Raw genomic sequence first — 26,374 nt, forward strand, 5'->3', positions numbered from 1 at the left:
GGGCTTGGGACTATCCCGCCTCCATTTCCAGTTGAGGAACCTGAGGCACAATGGGAACTGGAAAAGTTTTATGAGTGGAGGCCAGGCAGGTGTGGTTACTGTCAGGCACCTGGAGTCCTAGAAAGGGGGGCAAAGTCACCGCCCATCTTCCAGAAGCAAGGTGGAGCCCAGTAGTCTTGGCATTGGCACGGGCGATGCTGTAGCCACCAGGGCCCCTGCCTTTTTATTGACTCACAGTGTAGTGAACTGAGCTCACCCAACAGGCACATATTCAGTGCCAAGTGTCTGGTGTTTCTCTAGGCTCTGGGGAATAAAACAGCAAATCCAACAGAGAAAGCCACCCCACACACACACAACCCTGGGGGGAGGACACAGATGAGTATGAGAAAATGGGGAGGGGATGCAGGTGGCTTGTAGGTTTTTTAATTTTGTTTTAATATTTTTTATTGATTTTTAGAGAGGGAGAGAGAAACACATTGACATGAGAGCCAATCATTGATCGGCTGCCCCCTGCATGCCCACTACCGGGGATTGAGCCCGAAACCTGGGCATGTGCTCTTGACGTGGAATTGAACCAGCAATCTTTTGGTGCGTGGGACGATGCCAAACCAACTGAGCCACGCCAGTCAGGGCTGGATTGTAGTTTTAAAGATAATGGGGGTAGCAGGGTTGTGACATGTGAGCAGAATCAGGGAGGAGCAAAAGCAGGAGAGGCCTGGAGCAGAGAGGGGACAGGGGAAGGTCATGTGGGACCTTAGGCCACACAGAAGTGTTGGGCTTTTATTCTGAGGGAGATTGGATCCCTGGAGGGCTCTGAGCAGAGGAGGGACAGGACCAGACTGGGATACCCTTTGGTGGCTTCGGGGAGGACAGGCTGGGGAGAGGCTAAGGCAGGATCTCACTCGGGTGCTCACTGGTGCCCTTTGGTGGCTGCTGCTGGGAGGACAGACTACAGGGACTAGGGAGGAGAGTTGTGATGGTCCAGGAGGAATAGTGGGGGCAGGTGCTGGGCCTGGCCAGGGCGAAGTGGATGGATTTTGGGTATTCTGAAGGCAGAGTCCACAGGACTTGCTGATGTGGAGGTGATGATGGGAGTTGGGTCTGGAGTTTAGAGTGAGGCCTGGGTGTCATCGCATATGATGGAGTTCAAAGGCAAGAGCCTAGATGGGGCGATAGGCAATGTGTAGACAGAGCAGAGCCCGGCCTGAGCGTCAGGCCAGATGGGGACAGGCAGCTGAGAGAAGTGAAGGAGGGTAGACTGTGTCAGACACCAGAGTGAGGACTCAGGCTACACTAACTAGGGGTCAGTGACCTGGGCAGGGGCAGCACCAGTGGAATGCTGGGGCGTCACTGTCCAGGGACAGGAGTGGGAGGGGGCGAGATCTAGAGGGTTTCTTTCAAGACTGAATAGGCAATGTGTTTGAAGGTACTGGGGCCAGTAAGGGGAGGCCCTTGGTAAGCAGGACAGGTGTCCATTGGGTAGGAGGTCTTCACAGAAGAGGAGGGAGGAATGTGACAGGACTCAGAAGCACCCACCAGAGGTCAGGGGCCTGGGTCTCATTATGGCCAGTTCCAGGATCAGTCGATGCTGGTGCTGCTGTAGCGGGGGAGATCGAGGCCCAGTGAAGGTCCAGGGATCCCCCACCAGGCAGTGGCCAATCCCTGATTTCCACCTACCCCACCCTTATATCAACCTAATGAAAAATATACATCATGTGACACTAGTGTGATGTTGGTATGTGACAAGACTGCCTAACATACCAAGCACCCTGGGAACCACCATGCAACCCAAATTATAAAAAGCAGGGTCTCTCATGCCTGCCTGGGGACCCTCCCCATCCTGTCCCACCCCAAAGCCAGCCTGGCTTTTAGAGAAAAAGTCAATGCTTTCATGTTTAACTTTGTCACTCCATACCCAGAGTTTCACCTAGGAGGCACCTGGCAATGTTGGAACATCTGTGGTTCTCACGACTGGGGGTGCTCCCTTGCATTGAGTGGATGGGGGCCAAGGATACTGCTCACCACCCCACAATGCCCAGGACTGCCCCACAGAGAATGACCCAGCCTCAGTGTCCAGTGCTGAGGGGGAACCCTAAGCTTTTATGCGCAGATTCTTTCCCCTTCCCCTTGGCTCATCCATTGAAGAGCTCTGAGCTATTTCCTATGGTCGGCATTTTTCCATTTGCACCTCAGTGTAGTTAAGTTCAGTGTAACTGTTTCCCCAGAAACCATATATTTTGTTTACATGGTTTTTGAACTTTCAAAAATCAGCATCCTGCAAATGTTCCTTTGCATCTGCTTGCTTGCTCATGCTGTCTGTGAGGTCTGCCACCCTGTAAGTGGCTAAGGATGGGCCCAGGCCGACCTAGGACGATAGGTCACTTCCCACTCTGCTTCCATCAGGTGCTTTCTGGAACATGTCTCCTGGTGCACATGTGCAAGAACTTCTCAGGTGTGGTTCCAAGTGTGGAATTTCTGGGTATGCACATGTCTGTCCACCTATTCCAGACAATGCCCAATTGTTTTCCAAAGTGGCTGTACCAATATGCTGTCAGAAGCAGTACTTAGAATTGTCAGGTCTCTCTAGTCTGCTTAGTGTGTGTGATATGTAGCTCATAGTCCTCAAAAATTTTTTTTTATTACTGATGTTCTGGGGGTGGGGGGAGGAGATGGAAAAATATTGATTTGTTGTTCCACTTATAAATTCATTAATTGGTTGGTTTTTGTATGTTCCCTGACTGGGGATTGAACCCAAAAGCCTTGGCATATCAGGACGACATTCTAACCAACTGAACTACCCAACCAGGGCCTCATTCAAAATTTCTTAACTTCTTGATGTGATAATGCAGGTTCTATATAGCCACATCCGTTTCTTGTCTATGAAACACCTGCTCCATGCTTTGCCTGTTTCCCTGTTGAAGAATCTGTTTTTCCTATTGATTTGTAGGAGTCCGTTATATATTGTGGAGATCTAGCCTTTGCTGATTTATACGTGACAAGTATTTTTATCAAGATATCATAAAATATCTCATTTTCTTAGATATCCTAGTGATCTGAAATTCTCAATTATAGTACAACAGTCAAATTTATTGATTTCTTTTGGAAACAGTTCTTCAGTGCAGCGGTCGCCAACCTTTCGGACCTCATGGACCACCAGTGGTCCGCAGACCACCAGTTGGCGACCGCTGCTTTAGTGTTTACAAATTCTTTCTCTGCCCCTAGACCACATTAAAACTCCCATGCACTTCCTTCTAAAGGTTTCCTTTAATTTTGTCTGTAATTAGGTGCCTGTAGTGGTGTAAGGTAGATGGTTTGTCCCCCACTTTGCAAATGAAGGCCAGGAGAGCTCTCACCCCTCATAAGAGGACTTGCCAAGTGGCCCTGGAGGTAGCAGTACCCTAACCCTCAGCCTCTTGCAGGACTTGGTCACAGGGGCACCGCCTCAGGTACCAGTGAGATCAAGCGGGAGGAGAAGGAAGATGAGGAGAATGTGTCGGTGGCTGACAACTCAGAGGAGGAGAAGAAGGAGCTGAAGGCCCCCAGGATCCGGACCAGGTGCCAGTCCCTCCTCGGTCCCTACCCCACCTATCAGGACTCAAGCATACGCACACAGTGCTCACACCAGTGGCGTTCACACCGCGAGGCATCCGGCGGGCCCTGCGCCTGTTCCCCGTCTCACTGTCTCCCTCTGGCCCCCCGGCCTCCCCCACCCCCGTAGCCCGGAGGAGGACGAGGACGACCTTCTCCCCCCAGAGCAGAAGGCTGAGCGGGAGAAGGAGCGCCGGGTGGCCAATAACGCACGAGAGCGGCTGCGGGTCCGAGACATCAATGAGGCCTTTAAGGAGCTGGGGCGCATGTGCCAGCTGCACCTCAACAGTGAGAAGCCCCAGACCAAACTGCTCATCCTGCACCAGGCCGTGTCGGTCATCCTGAATCTGGAGCAGCAGGTGCGAGGTCAGTGGGGGCGCCGCTCCCCTCCCGTCGCCTCTGCCCGCGCTCTCTCCTTCCCCCTCCTAGAGCCCGCCTCTCCTGCAGTGACTGCCCCCTGCAGTGATCATCCTCTTCCAAGTCACTGTCTCACACCCCCCGCGCCCCAGTGACCGTCCTCCCACCCTGAACCAGCTGCCTTCTGCCTGGCCTGGCCCCAGTGTCCCCTCTGGAATGGGAGGATGAGACTCTGGACCCCTAATCCTACGGACCTTGGCACTTTGGCTCTAGGGACCCCTGCCCTTCCACCTCAGGAAAGCCCCAGAGCCTAGCCAGCAATGGCCTGTGGTCCCCTTGGGCCCGGAGGCTGTCACTGTCACTCTGAGCAGACACCTCGTAGGACCCCATCAAACCCCATCTGCAGGTGGGGTTTAACCCCCTTTCCCAGGGCTGGGTGAGGATCTGGAAATCGCCCTGTCCCATCCCCCCTCCCACCCCACCCCAGGTGAATCCCTACTCCCACCAGCTGCTTCCTTAACTCCTCCCCGTCCTGCGCACCCATTAACCCTTTTTCTCCTGCAGCACTGTCGCTTGTACTGGAGCTGGGGCCCTGGCCCACCCTGCACTGTCCCCTCAGCTCTCAGGTTTCCGCATCTGCACTTGGTGTGGGCATCATGCCGTGTGTGTCCCCTGCATCCTCTTCTCTGCTCTCTGACTTCTGCGCTCTTCCCCCACCCAGCCTGTCCGTCTCTGCTTCCACCGGCAGCCCCTCCTTACCTCGCACTTGCTGCCCAAGCACCGGATGGCTAGTAGCAACCTCAGGCCCTTTCTTCCCTCAAAGCCACCTGTGGAGACTTGAGGGATGAAAGGGGACCGAGGAGCACCAGCCTCTGGGCCTGGCTGTCAGTTTGGTCTGCGCGCTTGTCCTGGGCTCCGGGGCCAGCAGGCAGGGTGAGGGCAACAGCCCCCCCAGCACAGGAGCAGGACAGGGCACCGGAGGTCCAGGTTCCTGCACCTCGGGCACACACCATGTGCCGGGCCTTCATTTGTCTTCAGCTGAGTGTGGCAGGTGTCCTGATTTCAGTTAGCCCCAGTCCTACCCAGAAAGAAACAGGCACAGAGTGAGGCCACTTAGCCAAAGCCACATGGCCACCAGCTCCTCGGGCCTGGGCTGAGTGTAGACCACTGGGTGGGCAGGTGTCTATGCTCCCATTCTAGATTCTTATGTGGGCAATGGGCTCAACTCGGTGCCTGGCACACACAGTGCTCCATAAATTGGAGCCACCACTGAGGCCCTAAGAGCGGAGGCCCCAGGCCCAGGGAGCTAACTCTCCCACCCAGAGTCGGACCTATGGGCAGGGTTCATGGTGGGCACTCCAGGGCCAGCTGTCAGGGCAGCCAGAGTCTAGTGTGGGGGTCTTGGAGGGTGTGAACTGGTTGGCTCCTTGTGGGACTGAGTGTCCTGAACCATTCCCCAGCCCTAGAGGTCTCCCCAGGCCTTTGCCTACTGTAGCAGTCTCCTGATTCCCTCCCACCCGGCTTGTCAAGCCAGGCAGAACCAGCCCTCCCTCACCCAGGAGGTGACTGCTCTGAACGGGGAAGGTCGTCATCCCAGGAGGGGCACCTGGCCTATCCTGGGGTATGTGGGATGGGCAAGCGATAGAAGGAAATCAAGGCCCACCTCCATTCCGTGGAGCCTCCTGGGGACAGTTGGGCTTTGGCCATGTCTCTTGAACATGACCACACACACATAGCCTTGCCTGGAACTGGTCACAGGCACACTGCTTATGGTTTCCAGTCCAGGAACACATTTTCATGGACATGAGCATGCACACACCAGGCACACCCACTTACCCAATGGTGTCCACCCACAACACAAGCCACAGACCTGCCCCTGCACTGCTGTGTACACCCCCCCACACACACACACAAACACAGAGCCAATAGGTGCCCTCTCCACAACCTGGCCCTGCTCACCCACCCACCCACTGTTCAGCCAACCCCTGCCCCCGCACATAACTAACAGAGGCCCTGGTGCTGTGACCCAGCAGTACGGAGGAGGTGCTGTCCCTGGAAGAGAAAGACCTGAGGGACCGGGAGAGGCGTATGGCCAATAACGCGCGGGAGCGGGTGCGTGTGCGGGACATTAACGAGGCCTTCCGGGAGCTGGGGCGCATGTGCCAGATGCACCTCAAGTCGGACAAGGCGCAGACCAAACTGCTCATCCTGCAGCAGGCCGTGCAGGTCATCCTGGGCCTGGAGCAGCAGGTGCGAGGTAGGCGCCCAGGCTAGGAGTCCCCACCCTACCCCTTCCCACCTGCATGCCAATGGTGCTTCACTGGAGACAGGTGCGCACTAGCTCCTGGGCTCCGTCCACATCTCAGGCTCTGATGTCCCCCAGAACACCCAACCTGTTCTTTATCATTTACAACGCCCCAGCCCTGTACGGCCTTCTCAGGGAATGGGAGGACAAGTCAAGAAATGGAGGCAGCCACATATGTGAGGGCCTTTGCCTCTCCCTCTGGCGCTCTGCCATGCTCCCCACACCCCTGCCACCTCATGTTCTCCCTCTCTGGGGATCATCTCCCACAGTGCTCTCCCTCTACCACCAGAACGTAACCTCAACCCCAAAGCAGCGTGCTTGAAGCGACGAGAAGAGGAGAAGGTGTCAGGCGTGGTTGGAGACCCCCAGATGGTGCTTTCAGCAGCCCACCCGGGCCTGAGTGAGGCCCACAACCCTGCTGGGCACATGTGAAAGGTACGCCTCCGTGGGATAAGTGACCTGACCTCAGTCTAACCTGGAATGGTCACACCGCGTGTCGGGTCCATCCTCAACGTGGGCCGGCCAGTCCACACCTCACATACACCTGTGGTCAGCGTTGAGCCAACACCAGCCTAAGGAGGCTTCAAGAGATGGGGGCCCTAGAGGTGACAGTGGGGTCCAGGAGCCTCCTGGGGACCCTGCTGTCCCCACCCCCAGGCCTCAGCTACCCCCACATGCTGGGACTTGCCTGATGGATCCTGAAATTGCATCTCAGCCTTGCTACACAAGCCCTGGCTGGAAGGAGCTTTCTTTTTTTCTTTTTTGGTAAAAACTGGAACACAAACAAGAAATATACACTTCATCAGAAAAAAAAAATGCCTTAAGTATAAAACATGGAAAAGTTGAAACATATCACTTGTTGGAGAGAGACGCTGTGAAAAAACTGGCTTGTTCTTCAGAAGCCACCAGCAAATTGTGCCTATGCCTGATTTTTTTTTTTTTAAGGAAAATAAAAACGCTAGTTATGAAATTTTTTTTTAATGTAGAAGAAAATTAGCAAGGAGGATGCCTTTGTTTTTTTTTGCATATGTTTTGTAAGCAACAAATGTTTTGTATAAAAGTTTCGTGTCTCTTGTATTTCTGCTGCTGTTTCTAGAACTGAGCATTACATTTCACGATCAACCAGATTAAAAGTTATATTTAAAAGACCCCACTGTAAACCTAACCGGGGGCCCAGCCATGGGCCACAGGGAGAGCAGGTATAGGTGGGTCTCATTTCTTTAGATGTTTGGGTTTTGCTTTCTTGCTTTGGAGTAAAGTGGGCCTTTCCCCGATGGGGACCTCCACACCCCATCCTCTCTCCCTCCAGGAGAGAGACACTGGTCTCCCGGGAGGGGCAGAGGCACAACTGAGGCGCTACCCTCCCAGGTGAAAATGCCAAAGGTCCTCCTTCAAGTGTCACTCTGGACCCCAGGCACCTCCCCACATCTTCCCTGGAGCCCACAGTCCTCCAAAGTGGGGAGTTTTGTTACCCACATTCCAGGGCAGGGGGACTGCACTGTTGGAGCACGATGCTGTGGGTCTTCCCAGACTCCGTGTCCTTCATTTCTTTGACCTGGGGACCCAAGCCCATCTCTGCACTCTGGCAGTGGGGCAGTAGCTCGAGGCCAGCCTAGAAAACTCACACCCCCTGCCCACCCCACCAAGTGGCTGTCCTGGTGTGGAGGGGCCAAAGATAGGCATGGACAGAGCAGGGAGCAGGTACAGGGTCCTTATGCCCAGAAAAACCCCAAGGCTATGCACCTGCCGAAATTACTGTCCAGCTGCAAAACCAGGGGGGCCCCTCAGGCTTGTGTGCCCGGTGTCCCAGGTCTCCCCAAGTGCCCTCTGGTCTTCCATGTCACGAGGAGGACTCTGTCATCCCACGCTGCCCAGGACTGTCCCATGTTTACACTGACCATCTGCATCCCTGGACCCCCTGCAGTTACCAGGGAAACTGGAATGGTTGGTCACCCTACATGTCACCCAGGTATAGGCTCAGGCCTACTGGGGTCTTGGTTTCCTTACCTTTATCCCCCTCCTCCAAAAAGAGAAGCCTTAAGGACCCCCAGACTGGCTGCATTCACCCCACCAATATCAGTCTCTCCCCAAGACTCCACCCCTCACTCCCCAACTTCCAGGGCCACCTGACCCCCACCCCCACAACTATAACACCCTGAGGCTGGGAGCAAAGTGCCCTGCGGGAAGCTCCAGGGAATCCCATGGCCAGCACCAGGCAGGACATCGGGCTTGAGGCTGGGGCCACCTCCTGACCCCTGACATCACCTAGGTCCTCCCCTGGGGTCTTCCTTCCAAAGCCCATCAGGACAGCAAAGAGCCATCAGCGTGCAGGGTGGAGGTGGACTCTGCCTGGTGACTCCCCTGGTCTATTGGTTCCTGTCTCTTGGGGAACCTGCCTCAGTTTCCCTCTTATTCTGCTTTTGGTCTTGCCCCTTGATCCAGTCAGGCAGGAGCTGAGGGCCCTAGTCCCCTGGAGGTCTGCAGACTTTTGAGCTGCGGCTTACATGTAGAATTTAAATTATGTAAAATGAGATGAACCCAGTAGGGGAAGAAGTAGCACTGGGGGAGGGGAAAACCACAGTTAAGGGGGATTGTGCTCTGAGTGCCTCAAAATAACTTTTGTTTTTGTTTAAATTTTTTTTTTTAAGAAAAATAATTTTATACAAGTGTCCACACAGCTGGCTGGATTCTTTGGAAGTTTTAAATGACCCCCTTTAAAGTCAATATGGAGACCTGTCCTGTACATAACAGCACTGTAGCAATAAATGTGACATGACAATGCTCAGCTGTCTCCCAATTTCTCAGCAGCTGTGTGCTTAAGCAGTGAAGGGGGGGCTGGCAGGAAAGTGGGAACCTGCAACCAAGGTATGTGCTCTTGTCCAGGAATCTAACCCTCAACCCTTTGGTCTGCAGGCTGGCACTCTAACCACTGAGCAAAACCGGCCAGGGTACTCACTGCCTATTGATTTTTTAAATAAATAATGCAATACACCCAAACCCATGGAATTGTGTGCATTAAATGAGTGAATGGCACGGTATGTGAATTATATTTCAACAGAGGTGTTTAAAAATACATCTTAGCCCAGCTGGTGTGGCTCAATGATTGGGTGTCAACCCATGAACCAGGAGGTCAGGGTACCATTTCTGGTCAGGGCACATGCCTCAGTTGTGGGCTCCGTCCCCAGTAGGGGGCATGCAGGAGGCAGCTGATAGATGATTCTCATTGATGTTTCTATCTTCCTCTCCCTTCCTCTCTCTGAAATCAATAAAAACATTTTTTTAAAAATACATCTTAAAGGTGCCTAAATCCTCACCAAGTGAGGCGTTCCTTCTCAGTCCCAGCAAAGGTTGGCTCCATGAAAATTTCTGGAAGGAGAGTCTGCTTAGCTCAGAGAAATCCTGTGGGCAGGGGATGGGGTACAGGGAAACAGAATGATGGGTATGTCCATGTCTCGACAGTAGTGATGTCAGTGTGTGGTTCACTAGATGCCAGTTCTCAGGAGGCAGCCACACAGGGCCAGGGCCTGACAAGAACCCGCTGAGTCTGGCCGCCTGGAGCAGCCCTGTCACTCGGGCCAGGGAGGAATGCCAGACTAACCCTTTGAGTGCCAACCAGTATCCTAGGAACTGTGCTAAAATTGCCAAGACATTTTTGCTGATTTTACAGCAGTTTAGGGAAAAAATTATGAATCGCAAGTAAATGAAGTTACATATTCAAAAACTTAAGGAAACCTTTTGAGCTCGGCATGTCAGCATTTTGAAAAACCCTAACTTAACTCTGGTGCCGTGTCACATATAGAAATTTTTTGATATTTGCAACCATAGTAAAACAAAGACATATTTTTGATATTTATTTTATATATTTAAATGCCATTTAACAAAGAAAAATCAAAAAAATGAGTTCGCATGTCACCTCTGACACGCGTGTCATAAGTTCGCCATCACTGCTTTACTACATTGACATATTTAGCAATATCATCATCACTAATAAAAGCAGACATAGAACTGGACGTCACTTCGAAGCTTTGATAACGCTCCCTGATAGCGCTCCCGGCACTTTTGGCGAAAGACAGGAGGAGTGCGATCGCGCTCCCCGGCACTCCAGGGGCTAAGATAGGGAGACCCATCCCACTCGATGGTGGGTGTCCTCAGAGGTCATACTGTGCTGCAGCAGCTGATGGTAGCACATGAGCAGGGCCTTACAGGCAGACCTGGAAATATGGTGGGTTCAGCTCCAGACCACCGCAAGGAAGCAAGCTATAACCATTTTGCTGGTGGAGGGTCTTGCCTTCAATTTGTAAAAAATGCCCAGTCTGGTGGCTACATGCCCTTATGAGATGCAGAAGCCTCTGAAGCCCCGCAGAGCCTGCCCAGAGATCAAGAAGACATGAGATGATGTGAGCACCACTGAGAAAGGAAGAGAGTCCTGTGGACACCTAATGAACGTCCATCAGGAATGCACAGAACTCTGGGGTTTCAGGTAGGAAATGCTGGTATGCTCTGTGAATGAATGATTCCTGGAAAATGGAGATGATTTCCCAGAGGAAATGAGGAAATTAAAACTTATAACCCAGGAGTAAATTCAACATAAAATAAATGCTAAGAAAAGAAGAAGATGCCCTGACCGGTGTGGCTCAGTGGATGGAGCATCGGGCTGCAGACTGAAGGGTCCCAGGTTCGATTCTGGTCAAGGGCATGTACCTCAGTTGCAGGCACATCCCCAGTAGGGGGTGTGCAGGAGGCAGCTGATCGATGCTTCTCTCTCATCCCATGTTTCTGACTCTCTGTCCCTCTCCCTTCCTCTCTGTAAAAAATCAATAAAATATATTAAAAAATAAAAATAAATTTTAAAAAAAATAAGAAAAAAAGAATGATTAATAATTTGGGAAATTCCCTGGTCAAACAAAATACACAACATCTGTGAAGTGCAATCAAGTGAGGACTTAATGCATTTGAAAACAGGCTTTGCATATGTAATCAAGGAAAGGATCTGAGATGAGGTCAGATCCTTTATATTATCAGGGTGAGTCCCAAATCAATGACTATCCCTATAAGAGACAGAACAGGAGACACACAGACACAAGAGCGAGAGAGAGAGAAGCCACAGAACCAAGGAAACAGAGACTGCAGTGATGTGGCCACAAGCCAGAGACACTGTAATCCCCAGTAGCTGGGACAGGCAAAAAGGACCCTCCTCGGGGGCCTCCAGAGGGAGCATGGCACAGCCCTGTGACACCTTGATCTCGGACTTCTGGCCCCAGAACTGGGAGAGGTTAAATCCTGTTGTTCTAAGCCAGCTGGTGAGTGGAGTGGTCAGTTGTTACGGCAGCCATGGGAAACGAATATAGTGTGTCCTTTTTAAAATGGTAAAACAGCCTGACTGGTGTGGTTTAGCTGGTTGAGTGTCGTCCCATGCACCAGGAGGTTACCCATTCAATTCCTGGTCAGTGCACGTGCCCAGGTTTTGGCTTGATCCCCAGTAAGGGGTGTGCAGGAGGCAGCTGGTTGGTGTTTCTCTCTCTCTGAAATCAATTAAAAATAATTTTTAAATAATTTTTTTAATAAAATGGTAAAACATGCAAATACCACAGGACTCTCATGTGATTGGTGGATGGCTATAGCTACTCTAGAAAACAGTGGTGGCACACCTGAAGCTAGTGTAATGTCATTTATCAATTATATATCAATTTTTTAGAGTTTGGCAGTTTCTTTAACAGTTACATATAAGCTTCCCTGTGAGCCAGTCCTTCCACTCCCAGGCATCCACCCAAAAGAAACCAAGACACATGTTCTACTTGGACATGATCGTCCATTGAAGCTTCATTTGCAATAGAAAAAAACCTGGAAACAACCAGCATGTCCTTCACCAGGTGAGTGAAAACACAGATCTATGCACAGCACAGAATACAACTCAGCAATAGAAGGAACAAACCACTGACAGATGCAACAACTGGGTGACTCTCAAAATACTTATGTTCGGTGGAAGAGGCCAGACACCAAAGAGAACATACTATCTGACTCCCTTTATTAAAAAGTCTAGAAAATGCAGACTAATTAATAGCAGAAAGCAGACGAATAGTGGCTGGTGCTGGGAAAGGGGCAGGGAAGGTGTTCATCATATCAGCGGTGGTGATGGTTTCACAGATACATACATGTCCAAATACCAACCTGTACGTTTTAAATATGTGCATTTTTGTATGTCAAACATATGTCAATAAAGTTGTAGAAATTTAAAAAGAATCCATCCACAGATGCATGGACAAACACAATGTGTCTATTCAGACACTAGAACATTACTCAGCCATGAAAAGGACTGAAGCACTTGTAATAACTATGTATGGTGTCAGTTGATAGGGACTAGACTTATGGGGGGGGGATCACTTTGTAAATTATATGAAAGTCTAACCCTATACTGTCCACCTGAAATATAAAATTGTATTGAATGTCAACTATAATTGTAAAAAGGAGTGAAGCACTGACACTTGCTACAACGTGAAAACATGATGTTCAGTGAGAGAAGCCAGATAAACAAAGCCATACAGTGTGATTCCATTTATGTGAAATGTCCAGAACAGGCGAATCCACAGACGAAGTGGATTCATAGTTGTCAGGAGCTGGGGAGGGGTGGGGAGTGACTGCTAATGGGGGTGGGGCTTCTTTTAGGAAAGATGGAAATGTTTTGGAACTAGATAGGGGTGGTAGTTGCACAACCTTGTGAATGCCCTGAATGCCACTGCGCTGTACACTTTAATGGTTAATAGAAGGTTATGTGAATTTTGCATCAGTAAACACACGAAAGGAGTTCTGTTTACCCCCTTGAGGGGCACATAGAACCCCACAGGGAATCCAGGAGGCCTGGGCAGAGGGTCAGCAGGGTGGGAGGGAGGTCAGCAGTCCCTGCTACCCACCATCTCCTCTGGTCACAGAATCCTGGCTATTCTCTTGGGGATTCTCTTCTTCCCATTTCAGCCCATGTCCTCATATGAGAATAGCAGGCTAACAAGAACCAGCTTTGGGACATTTTCTGCAACTACTGGGAAAGAGGTCCCATCTTCTTGCAAGGGCTGCTGAAATATGAACCCAGAGTTTGCAGGCGATGCTGCCCAGAAAGACTTTGCCAGAGAATGAGGGTGACACAGAGAGGGGAAAAGAGATTCATAATGATATTGCTAGACTCCTGAATCCAGCCATGTCTGAAGCTACACAACATGCCATAAAACTTTTCTCTTTACACTGGTTTTTGCTTTTCTTATCACCTAAAAGGAAAGCATTCTGCCCTGTGAGCTGGAATACATTATGCAGAAGGAGCAATAGAGGTGGATCAAGACCTGTAGCCCCAGACATCCATGCCTATCTATGTATGCTAGTCTTTGCAGACAGCTTTATTCTGTCTTTCTCCTCCTCGCTCTCAACAATCATGACGGCCCCTATTTCCCTATTTTTAAAAAAAATATATTTTATTGATTTTTTACAGAGAGGAAGGGAGAGGGATAGAGAGTTAGAAACATCGATCAGCCGCCTCCTGCACACCTCCCACTGAGGATGTGCCCGCAACCAAGGTACATGCCCTTGACCGGAATCGAACCCAGGACCCTGCAGTCCGCAGGCCGATGCTCTATCCACTGAGCCAAACCAGTTAGGGCTATTTCCTACTTTTTAAGTTTCCAGCAAGGACAGAGACTTTTTCTGGTTCTCTCTCATACTAAATTCAAAACCCTCAGGCAACTGAAAAGAATGAGAAACCAGACCATAGTCACTACATACTATTGCCGGTTCCCAGTCTCAGGCCGGGAGTCAGGGTCAGGTCAGAACCTGCAGCCTGCGGGTGGAGAATCGAGGCCACGGCAGGGTTTGGACACACACCCACGGCATCCGGGGTTTACCTCCAGAACTGCAGCCTCCACGCTGGGCAAGAGGGCGCCTGGCGGCTGTCAACCATGAAGGGGAGGCCCTGGCCCGGCGGCGGCCCATCTATCGGGACTCGGGTATCCTGGGCGCCTGGAGCTCGCTGCCCTCCGCCGCCGGGGGGTTGGGGTGGGGGTGTGGGGGTGTGGGTGGGGGAGGGTTGTGGCGGGGAAGGGAGCACCGCACTTAAAAACGAAACGTGCAGGAAATTTCCAACAGACAATCGCGAAGAGCAAACAGATTTGGGGAAGCTCTGCCTTTTGGCCAAGGCCCCACTGACAGCGGGTCAGTAACAGCCCGGATTCTCTAGTAACAGCCCTGCCCCTTTGGGCAACTCTGGGCAAGTCCCCTCCTAGCTTGGCCTCAGTTTCGTTCATTGTAAATAAAGCCTGGCACGGAGTGAAAACACGAAGCTACCAGCCAAATGTCGCGCGGCGTCCTTGGTTGCCTCAGGCCGTGCAGCCGGGGCCGCTGGGACAGCGGGCGGGAAGGCAGACCAGGAGCTCCTGCGTCACGTGTTCATAAGCCCGCCCACTCGCGCCCGCGTCTAAACGTCATCCGCCCCACCCCGGAAGTAACTGTTTATGTGTTCCGGGTCTGCGCGCGCAGCGACCAGGGGTTCCGGATGTCGCGTGGTCTGTTGACCCGGGGCGGGGCGTCTCTGCCGGCCTAGGTCGTGCGTCCCGGCCTGGAGCCACTGGGGTCACCCTGAGCTGCGGACCTCGACGCGATGCTGAGCAAGTTCCTGGGCCCGCGCTACCTCCAACTGGCCAAGAACTGGTGAGGTCTTGACCTCTACCCTTCGTACCCCGCGCCCGTCCTTCCCGGTCCGCCCCGCCGCTGTGCGGCCCCAATCAGTGCGCGCACCGCCGCCCCCAAACCCATAATTGTGCGGGGCCACAGATGGGAAAACTGAGGCACAGAGAGGCGGAGCGGTCTGGCCCAGCCACACACTAGTACGTGGTGGGCTCCGGGCCCGAGGTCAAACCGCTCTGAGCCGGTTTTCCCACCTGAGGGCCACGACCTTGCCCACCCGGGAGGCGCGCCCCCTGTCCCGCCCAGCATCCTCGGCTCAGCTGTATGTTCCCGACTTTGCTTTTGACGTTTTAAATGACCTTGTACTGGGAGCATGAAGCCCACGGCTGCATCTGCCTCTGCACCCTTGTGGGAAGTAGATGGGATTGGGGTGGCTGCCTAAGGAGCTAAGAAAGAGGGGCCTACACTTGGCAGGCGAGCCCCCGAGCTCAGGCAGGAATGGGAGCGGCCTCTGGACAGTGGCTCTGGCAGAGACACTGATGTCGATGATTGACAGCTGGGGTGACCCGGGCCCAGGACGGTTGAAGGGGTGAAGGCTGTCCCTGGTGCACCTGGTGAGAAGCACCAGCACCGCCGATGCAGTCCCTCCGCATGTTGGCTCTGACTTCCTGAACTCAGCTCAGTTGGTTCATTCTCATCTGGACTTGGTCAGAGCAGCGACAAACTCATCCAGGCTTTCAGTTAGTAAGCACTTTTTTTTTTCAAGGGTGTTGTACTTTTTTTTTTAAAGTATATTTTACTGATTTTTTACAGAGAGGAAGGGAGAAGGATAGAGAGTTAGAAACATCGATCAGCTGCCTCCTGCACACCCCCTACTGGGGATGTGCCCGCAGCCAAGGTACATGCCCTTGACTGGAATCGAACCTGGGACCCTTGAGTCCGGCCGGCGCTCTATCCACTGAGCCAAACCGGTTAGGGCAGTAAGCACTTATTGAGCACCCACTATGTGCTAGCACATAGCACTGTTGGGTGCCAGAGACACAGCAATAAATGGAACCTTTGTGGCTGATGTTCTAGTCAGTGGACAAGAGAAAGTAAATGAGATCTATGATATAAGACTGTCCTCAAGGGAGTAACTCACCCACTCTGTGCCTGTTCTCATCTGTAAAACAGAGACCCTGACATTCATGCCTCCTTCAGTTCTAGGCTGTTGCAGGAGATAGCCAATCACTGTAAACTGTATATATGGTGCTTGCATGCACATATTAGCTGTTGCAATGGTGGTTACAACTTGTTTGTGTGTGTGTGTGTGTGTGTGTTTAAATTGATTTCAAAGGAAGGGAGATGGAGAGAGAGAGAGAAACATCAATGAGAGAGAATCATTGATCGGCTGCCTCCTGCACACACACGCGCACCCCCGGGGATGGAGCCCACAACCAGGACATGTGCCCTGACCAGAAATCGAACCTTGACCTCCTGGTTCATAAGTCAGTGCTCAACCACTGAGCCATGCTGGCTGGGCAGGTTTGGTTGTTTGTTTTTTTTTGGTTTATTTTAAAATATATTTTATTGATTTTTTTACAGAGAGGAAGAGAGAGGGATAGAGAGAAACATCAATGAAAGAGAAACATCAATCAGCTGCCTCCTGCACACCCCCCACTGGGGATGTGCCTGCAACCAAGGTACATGCCCTTGACTAGAATCGAACCTGGGACCCTTCAATCCGCAGGCTGATGCTCCATCCATTGAGCCAAACCAGTCAGGGCAGGTTTGGTTTTTTTTAGTAGCAAATTCCTCAAATAAAATCTTAGGCACATCCCAATTTGAAAGCAGATAAGAGTGGAGTCACTTCAGAGTCCTCTGTTTGTGCCCACCCTGCAGGATCATCAGCAGGATGTGTTCACACACTGGACAGGGGTCAGTGCATGGTGGATACTTGATATTACAGTAGCTGGGGATGGGAGAGGGACCCACATGTGCTACCAGGAGGATGAGACCCCAGCAAGGCCTGACCCCCACTGTCCTCTCACAGGATCCCCACGGCGGGCATGTGGGGCGCCGTGGGCGCCGTGGGGCTAGTGTGGGCCACCGACTGGCGACTGATTCTGGACTGGGTGCCCTACATCAATGGCAAGTTTAAGAAGGACTAATTAAACTGACCTCCTCAGACCCCTCTGGTAAGTTTAGCAGCTGTCGGCAGGTGAATCCCATGATTCCCTCATGGCAGAGGAGTGACCTTCCACAAGGTGGGTTCCCACATTTCCAGGCCTGGGGCAGCAAGGTTGGTAGGCTGGACTGTTCACCCTGGAGAATCGTGCCTAAGGGCGGAGCTCTTGGGTAGGCTCTTCAGGTACCTCCTGCCTATTGGCACAGAGCTGTCAGCCTCAGTTTATGGGACAAGGGAATGAGCACTGTTCACTGCTCAATCTGGGAGAATGACCATGCACCCTGCTTGCCATCTCAATCTGCCCAGCCCTGGGTAGGACAGAAGGATGCCCATTTTACAGATGGGGCAGTGGAGTTGGTGGGCCACAGTAATGACCCTTCACACTTGTCCATTAGTCCCCGCGTGACCATCATCACTGTGCTATTTACTAGCTTGCTCCCCACATGAGTGTGCATGGCTTTACCCCATGTCACAGATGAGGACCTGCAGCCCTTAGATGGCACAGCTAGATCTGGTTTTGGAACGTGGCTGCAGCATCTGTGTTCCTCCTCACAGCTCAATGCCTCTTTCCCCATAAGATCTGGAGCCAGGAGACTTCTGCTCACCCTCTTGTTCCCCTCTAGGTGACTGGTGGTGCCAGCAGCTTCCTTCTCAGCACCTGCTGCATCTGGAACAGCCCCAGCCTTCAGCATGGATCGAGAGGAAATCTACAGTGTGACTTAGGACTTTCTATGTTTCTGAAAATAACTTTGATGTGTGAATGCATTAAACCTTGCTCTGAAACCTGCCCTGCCTGGACATGGTGATGCTGGAGACTTGGTAACCTGGTGGCTCGGGAGACCCAGGGGTCCTTTCAGCTCCAAAATTTTGCAAATCTCTGAGTTTCCTAATGGCTGGCAGAAATTGGTTATTTAGGTATTTAATGGGTAATACCTATAAAGTGTATTTACCTATTGTTACCTTAAGAAATTACCCCATAATGCCCAGCAAGTATGGCTTAGTTCAGCGGTTCTCAACCTGTGGGTCGCGACCCCTTTGGGGGTCAAACGACCCTTTCACAGGGGTTGCCTAAGACCATCAGAAAAAACATATATAATACATATTGTTTACAGTAGCAAAATTACAGTTATGAAGTAGCAACGAAAATAATTTTATGGTTGGGGGTCATCACAACATGAGGAACTGTTTTAAAGGGTCGTGGCATTAGGAAGGTTGAGAACCACTGGCTTAGTTGATTGAGCATCGTCCCATGCACCAAGAGGTTGCTGGTTTGATTCCAGGTCAGGGCACATGTCCAGGTTGTGGGCTTGATTCCCCCAGCGGGGGGCCTGCAAGATCCGGCAGATCGATGTTCTTTTGTTTTATTATTTTAGAGAGAGAGGGAGGGAGGGAGAAAAAAACATTGATCAGATGCCTCCCACATGCCCCCCTTCTGGATATCAACCCAGGCATGTGCCCTGACCGGGAATTGAACCAACAATCTCACCCAACGGAGCTACACTGGCTGAGCAATTAAAATATATCTTTAGAAAAAAAGAAAGAAATTACTCTATGACAAACATTCATTATTTTCAGTTTCTGTGGGCCAAGAATTTGTGAGTAACTTATTGGTTGTCCTGGCTCAGGGTCTCTCATGAGGCTGCAATCAAGGGGCCACCTCATCTGAAGGCAAGACTGCGGATGGAGGAGCCAGTATGTCTCCCTCATGTGGCTGTTGGCACAGCGAGGCCTCAGCTCCTCTCCAGGTGGCTTGCCCACAGTGCTGCTTGGGCATCTTCACAATGTGGCTGCTAACTCTCCCGCACCACCCCCTGCAACCCCCCAGGGAGTGGTTTCACAGTGAGCAAGCAGAAGCCACATGTCTTTTATGAGCTACCCTCGAAAGTCTCACTCCATCCTCTATTCTATTCTCACTGCACATTCCATTCATTAGGACCACATCCCTGTGTCCAGCCCACACGCAAGGGGAGAACAATTAGACTCTGTTTTCAAAGGAGGAATATCAGAACTTACAGATGTATTAAACCATCACATGAAGGATATAAAAACAGGTAGGTACATACGGATAAGGCATAGTCCATTCCCTCTGGTGCCCCTGCCCAGTTCTAATTCTTGCCAAGTTCTTGAAAATTGTAGAAAGATTCTATACAGACAGTATATTTTTGAAAATAGCTGTTATATAAGTCTGCATGGACTATCAACAAAACACCACAAATTGGGTGGCTTAACAGAATTTATCTTATTTTTAACAGAATTTAGATAATGAAAGTAGTTTCAATTTTCTCACAGTTCTGGAGGCTGGAAGTCTAAGATCAAGGTTCCAACAGGGTTGGCTTTTGTGAGGACCTGACTCCTGGCTTGCAGACAGCTGCCTTCTCACTTGATGCCTGAGTAGAGGGAGGAAGAGAGAGCAAGTGGGCTCTGGTGTCTCCTAGAACCATACTCATCCCAGGGGCCAGGACCCACCTTTGTGATCTCATTTAACCTCTTTATTTCCTTAGAGGCCCCAATCCAGACAGCCACACGGGCTCAGAACTTCAACATGGGAATTTGGGGGGCAGGAAGCACATACGCAGTCCATAACAGCTGTATATTTTTAACACAAGTGGTGGCATTTACTACACACCTTTCCACATGTACTTTTTTCACCTAAGGCTTATTTCTTGGATGTATGAATGCATTAAACCGTGCTCTGAAGCCTGCCCTGCCTGGAGGTGGTGATGCTGGAGACTTGGTACCTGATGGCTCGGGTGACCACTTAAGCAGTACCCTCAGTTTTGTCTTTTGGTGTGTGTGTTGTTTTTGTAGTTAGATTGATATTTCTCAATGAAATGCTTATTACGGAAGTAATAAAGCTAGAACGTTTTTGGGAGGCATGCATTTCATTTCCAGTTTAGAGAACTTTAGTCAATAAGTCATGTCCAAACTACACATTAAAATGTTTATAAAACTGAAGCAGCTTTAACATTTATATCTAGCTTTCCACATCTGTGCAGGCAAGGAATAAGATTGCACATAAGTGTAAGCAGTGCAAAAATGTGGAAGTGGAGCCATGTGCTAGAAATTGAATACAGATTATAAGAAAGCAATGGAAAAATCAAAATAGAAAAAAGGAAAACTATATGGTCAGAATTAGGAACGGTGAAGAATAATACCCTTGTTACTATATAAGTTAAATTAATGAGCCCTAGCTGGTTTGGCTCAGTGGATGGAGCGTCAGCCTGCGTCAGGGTCTCGAGTTCAATTCTGGTCAAGGACACATGCCCAGGTTGTGGGCTCAATCCCCAGCAGGAGGCAGACAATCAATGATTCTCATCACTGTTTCTATTTCTCTCTCCCTCTCCCCTCCTCTCTGAAATCAATAAAAATATATTTTTAAAAAGTTAGTGACACACATAGCACTTATGTAATTTATTTTTAATCCGAGAGTTTTCATTGATTCTAGAGAAAGGAACAAGAGAGAGACATTGATCGGTTGCCTCCTGTACATGCCCCGGCTGGAGATCCAACCCAAAACCTGGATATGTGCCCTGACTAGGAATCAAACCCAAGACCCTCAGTGCATGGGCCGGCACTCCACAAACTACTGAGCCACACTGGCCAGGGCAGCAGCCTCAGTTTTTAAAACTGCCAGGTACTAACACTTATTAACTAGTCAGTTAGCCAGGGATGTTCATTTCTTGTCATTGCTATTTATAATACTTGAGATGTTCTTTCAGACATATAAAAACATATCTGTCACTTAAATACATGGTGAATTGTGAGATAAATGAGTATTCATAAATTTTTGTTAACAGTATTTAACACATGCAGCGTGGACAGGCTGTGCAAAAGGAAACATGCCCCAATTCCTGTATTTTTAGGCATTTTTGAAATAGTTAATAGTTTTAAGAAAAACGTATCTGAGGAGTGACATCAACATCATAGAGAGTGAGAAGACCCCTTTGTCTCTCCCCTTAAAGTCAGACAACTGTAATTCAACAAAGGACCCTGCTCAGCACCCAGATATGCCTGAGAGATTGTGCACGGGGACATCTGAAGGTGACGCATCAGAATGAGCAGGGGATGCGGGATGAGGAAGGACAGAAACGGTGCCACAAGATGCAGGTCGTTGTTCACCACAGCTCTGCTGACACAGTAGGTAGTTGTGGAGTCAGGTTGTAGCCCCCGCATGGCAGCTGGGGGGTAGGAGGCGCAGAATTCTGGCCTGAGTAGCCAGCACCTAGTACAGCTAAACCCGGTGAAGGGCAGATCTGCGGCACAGTTGGTGTGGCAGCTGTGGACTAGGAGCCGCCATTACTAGCAAAACAGCAAAGCTGAAGACGAGAACAAACTTGCACTACAGCACCTCCTATTGGAAAAGAAAAGACCTGTACTTACCAACCTGCTGAACTGCTAAAAGCAAAACAGTTTCTAAACAAGAGCTCACTGCCTCAAATGCAGGGAGAAACAATCCGTCAGGTACCATGAATAACCAAGGGCATCACGTTCCCTGACTCGGTCACAGTAATTAAACAGTACGGTACTGGCAGAAACACACACACACACAGACCAGTGTAACAGAACTGAGTCCGGAAAGAAATTCACACATTGGGCAACTAATTTTCGACAAAAGAGCCAAAAACACAAAATGGAGACAGCCTCTTCAATAAATGGCTTTGGGAAAACGGGAAAGCCACACGCAAAAGAATGAAACTAGACTGCTGACACCATAATAAAAATTAACTTAGCCCTAGCTGGTTTGGCCCAGTGGATAGAGCGTCCGCCTGAGGACTGAAGGGTTCCAGGTTTGATTTGTTAAGGGCACATGCCCGGGTTGTGGGCCCGATCCCCAGTAGGGGGCGTGCAGGAGATAGATTCTCTCTCATCATTGATGTTTCTCTCTCCCTCTCCTTCTCTGAAATCAAAAATAATTTTAAATTAACTTAAAGTGGATTAAAGTCTTAAATGTAAGACCTAAAACAATAAAACATAGAAGGAAACATAGATACTAAATTTATGGACCTTGGTCTCATACGGCTTTTTGTAAACTTGATCCCAAAAGCAAGAGAAGTAAAACAAAAAATAAACAAATGGGACTACATCAAACTAAAAAGCCCAGCCAGTGTGGCACAGTTTCTCTCTCTCTCTCCCTCTCCTTTCCTCTCTGAAATTAATAAAAATACATTTTTTAAAAAAGCTTCTGCATAGCCCAAAAAACTATCAAAAAACAAAAAGAAAACCAATGGGAGAAGATATTTGCAAATGGTACCTCCGATAAGGTTAATAACCAAAATACAAAAGGAACTCATAGAACTCAACCACAAACATAATCCAATTAAAAAATGGGCAGAGGGCCTAAACAGACACTTCTCCAAAGAGGACATACAGATGGCCAATAGGCATATGAAAAGATGCTTTATTATCACTAATCACCAGAGAAATGCAAGTTAAAACCACAATGAAATATCACCTCACACCTGTTAGAATGGCTATCATCAATAAATCAACAAGTATGGGCAAGGAAGTGGAGAAAAGGAAACCCTCATGCACTGTTGGTGGGAATGCAGATTGGCGTGGCCACTATGGGAAACAGTATGCAGGTTCCTCAAAAAATTTAGAATGGGCACCCCTACGGACATGGTGCTCTGAGTGGCCTGCAGCCTCCCTGCTGCCTCACCCACCACTCCCTGCCCACCACAACCCTGGGGCCTAAGGGTGGGTGCCCTCCAGACACTGTGCACCAGCCCCAATCTGCTATCGGTGTGTAAATTCAGAGAAACATGAATGGGTAACAACAGAAAACGGTATTGGAACAGCGGGAATCAGCAATTTTGTACAGGAAGCTTTGGGAGATTTTGTGTGGGTGGGTGTGCAGGAGACAATCAATGATTCTCTCTCATCATTGATGTTTCTACCTCCCTCTCCCTTCCTCTCTGAAATCAGTAAAAATATATATATTTTTAAAAAGAGGTAAAATACAAGGTGACGGAAGGACACTAGTCTTCAGGTAGTGAGCATATAATGGAGTACACAACACGGATGCTGTATTATATGCCTGACATTCATATACTGTTGCTAACCAATGTTACCTCAAGAAATTTAATTTTTAAAAAATCTAGAGGCGGAAAAGAAAAAAAATCTAGAGGTAGAGACAACTGTTTAAAAATATACTGTCCACACCCTGGCCGGTGTGTTCAGTGGTTAGAGCGTTGGCCCACCCACCAAAGGGTCTGAGGTTAGATTCCTAGACAAGGGCATGAACCTGGGTTGCAGTCCTGGTTGGGGTGCAAGAAAAGCAACCAATCAATGTGTCCCTCTCATATCGATATTTCTCTTCCTCTCTCTCTGTCTCTCTCCCCTTTCCTCTCTCCCACTCTCTCTAAAAATCAATGGAAAAATATCCTTGGGTGAAGATTAACAACAACAATATATATTTGCTTCTGTGAGAGGCAGAAAAGTGAAATTCTAATAAATTCAGGTATGGGTACAAATAGAATATCTAAGTTCAAAGTATACCAAGTTTTAATACAATTTCTTCTCAATATCTTAATACTTTTTTCTTTTTTTAAAAAAATATTTTTTTTATTGATTTCAGAGAGGAAGGGAGAGGGAGAGATAGAAACATCAATGATGAGAGAGAATCATTGATCGGCTGCCTCCTGCACACCCCCTACTGGGGATCGTGCCCACAACCCAGGCATATGCCCTTGAGTGGAACTGAACCCAGGACCCTTCAGTCCTCAGGCCGACGCTCTATCCTGAGCCAAACCAGCTAGGGCAATACTTTTTCAATGACTTTAATGATCTGGGGGAAAAACTTAATCGTTAAAAAAAACTACATAAAAATTAAATAAATACGTAAAAAATAATTTTAAAACGACATAAAAGGGGCATGTCTCATTTTGTCTTGGTCTCCAAAATGGCTTGACACAGCACTGTTTGCTCAATTCTGTATTTACTTAAAATTTTAACATTCTGATACACTGCATGGTATCTGCATTCAGCAGTTTATTCCTGCTGGGTGTTCAAAGGACAGTGCGATATAAATTCAGTATCTGGCATCGTTGGTTTTCTCGGCTTCAAGCATGTTAAACCTGGTAATTTGGCGCGTCGTGCGCGCGCGCACACACACACACGCACACACACACCCTCTAAATTTGGGTCCCAGGAGAGTTGCCTCCCACGCCTCATATTAGCTTGCAGGGACATTGGCAGTGTCTGGGGACATCTGTGGTTGTCACATCTCAGGGTTCTCCTGGCATCCAGTAGGTGGAGGGCAGGGATACTGCTCAACATCTCACAATGCCCAGGAAGCACCCTGTGCCCCTATACACAGAGAATAACTGGACTCCTGATGTAAACAGTGCTGAGGGGGAGACCCTGCCATAGAAAGTCTTTTAAAGGTTCTTCATATGGCACCTTCAGGTTTAATTTCTATTTTCCCTTGTGGAGGTGGGCAGGGGAGGGTGTTCATGGGAATATGAAATGGGAAATGGGGCAGCTGCTGTGGAAAATAGGATGGCAGTTCCTCAAAGAATTAAACGTAGAATTGCCATCTGACTCAGCAATTTCACTTCTGGAATTCCATTTCTGTGTATACCCCAAGAACTGAAAGCAGGACAGGGGATAATCCTCGGGACCCATGACACGGGGGTGGGAGTGTTGTTAATACTTTTTCCTTTATATGTGTCCAAATGGCTTCGCTGATTACAATTAATGTGTTGTCTCTATAATTGTATTTCTGTTTTTTAAGATATATTTTTTATTGATTTCAGAGAGGAAGGAGGAGGGAGAGAGATAGAAACATCAATGATGAGAGAGAATCATTGATCTGCTGCCTCCTGCACACACCCCACTGGGGACCGAGCCCGAAGAAACCTGGGCATGTGCCTGGACCTCATGGTGAATGGATCGACGCTCAACCACTGAGCCACACCATCTGGGTTGTAATTATATTTCTTTTTTTAAAAATATATTTTATTGATTTTTTACAGAGAGGAAGGGAGAGGGATAGAGAGTTAGAAACATCGATGAGAGAGAAACATCGATCAGCTGCCTCCTGCACACTCCCCACTGGGGATGTGCCTGCAACCAAGGTACATGCCCTTGCCTGGAATCGAACCCAGGACCCTTGAGTCCGCAGGCAGATGCTCTATCCACTGAGCCAAACTGGTTAGGGCTATATTTCTTATATTAAGAAATAAACTCATGCTCTGGCCAGGTTGCTCAGTTGGTTGGACCCTCAACCCATACACCAAAAAGGTTGCAGGTTCAATTCCCAGTCCTGGCACATACCTAGAGTTCAGCTCCATCCCCAGATGCAATCAATTGATGTTTCTCCCTCTCTGTCTCTAAAAAAATCAATAAAAACCTATCCTCTGGTGAGGATTATAAAATTAATTTTAAAAAATGAAGTCACACCCACGGGAAAACACATCTAGCAGATTAGGACTAGTTAAGGCCAGGGTCCTGTAGCCCTGGGTTTGGGTCTGAACTCTGCAGATAGAAACCTAAGGCTTCAAACCAGCTTTGGAATCTCGTCACCCCCGATTCCCATTCAGGGTGCCCACTGGGCCACTTTGCCTGCTCACTTGTCTGTGCAGCTCCCCCTTGGAGAACCCAGGAGGGGAAGGGATATAAGGAATCTTCTGAAGTTGCACTCACCTAAAGGCTTGAAACAAATGACACCTGCCTGCTGTGGGCTTGGGTTTCCCCGCCTGGGACCTGCCTCCCACCTGAGCACGGATCGCGCGGCCCAGAGTTGGGAAGACACCTGCTGGGGAGAAGCAGGTACGCCGGCCACCCCTCTTGCCCTCCCTGGGTGGAGTCTGGGGCCTTCTCACTCGCCCTCCCACTCACCCCAGGACTCCGGGGGGGCAGGCAGGAGGTCCAGCCGGCCCCTGGCGCCCGCCACCCACCGCCGTCCACTCCTGCAGTCTCAACGCCTGCCCGGCCGGCCAGGCTCTGCTCCGGGGAAACAGTGAAGCCACGAGAGGGACTGCCGGGCAGCGCCACCTGGACCCTCTGGCCGGGGGTGGGAGGAGGTTATGGGAGGGGGACAGAGGAGGGCGAGACCCCCAACCCACAGACGGTGGCCGGACTCAGGTGGAGGCGGGGAGGAGGAGGCGCACGGCCGGATTCGGAGACGTCGGAAAAGCGCTGGGTGGGACCCGGGGTGTGCAGGGGGGTGGCCCACGGCCACGGCCCGGGATGTGGACCCCGGTGAAGAGGCTGGACGCCGTGAAACCGGGAGGCATTGGCGTAGAGGCCCGCCGCCGGGCTGGCATCCGGGACGCAGGCGGGGTCGTGGTGAC

At 49.9% G+C, this 26,374-nt stretch overlaps 3 protein-coding genes and 1 non-coding gene across 4 annotated transcripts in view; all 4 read left to right on the plus strand.

Moving 5' to 3' along the window:
- TCF3 (transcription factor 3) overlaps window positions 1-7,473 on the plus strand; it is a 34,937-nt gene extending 27,464 nt beyond the window's left edge. The window contains 3 exon segments of the mRNA XM_023743274.1: window positions 3,420-3,555; window positions 3,719-3,954; window positions 6,540-7,473. Coding sequence (XP_023599042.1) covers window positions 3,420-3,555; window positions 3,719-3,954; window positions 6,540-6,682 — 515 coding nt within the window. The 3' untranslated portion in view covers window positions 6,683-7,473.
- A 7,293-nt stretch (window positions 7,474-14,766) lies between these two features.
- LOC102417966 (cytochrome b-c1 complex subunit 10) lies at window positions 14,767-17,865 on the plus strand. Its single transcript, XM_006101776.3, has 3 exons — window positions 14,767-14,935; window positions 16,944-17,088; window positions 17,702-17,865. Exons 1-2 carry the CDS (start codon window positions 14,886-14,888, stop codon window positions 17,059-17,061), a joined length of 168 nt encoding a protein of 55 aa, XP_006101838.1. The 5' UTR covers window positions 14,767-14,885; the 3' UTR covers window positions 17,062-17,088; window positions 17,702-17,865.
- A 6,174-nt stretch (window positions 17,866-24,039) lies between these two features.
- Window positions 24,040-24,177, plus strand: LOC111823061. The gene has a single exon (XR_002826049.1). It is a non-coding gene; the product is annotated as a small nucleolar RNA SNORA8 (small nucleolar RNA).
- Window positions 24,178-25,741: 1,564 nt separating this feature from the next.
- MEX3D (mex-3 RNA binding family member D) overlaps window positions 25,742-26,374 on the plus strand; it is a 26,595-nt gene continuing 25,962 nt past the window's right edge. Inside the window, 1 exon segment of the mRNA XM_023743287.1 lies at window positions 25,742-25,850. Coding sequence (XP_023599055.1) covers window positions 25,742-25,850 — 109 coding nt within the window.

This window comes from Myotis lucifugus, unplaced genomic scaffold (assembly GCF_000147115.1).
Source record: "Myotis lucifugus unplaced genomic scaffold, Myoluc2.0 scaffold_383, whole genome shotgun sequence".
Classification (NCBI taxonomy): Eukaryota; Metazoa; Chordata; class Mammalia; order Chiroptera; family Vespertilionidae; genus Myotis; species Myotis lucifugus.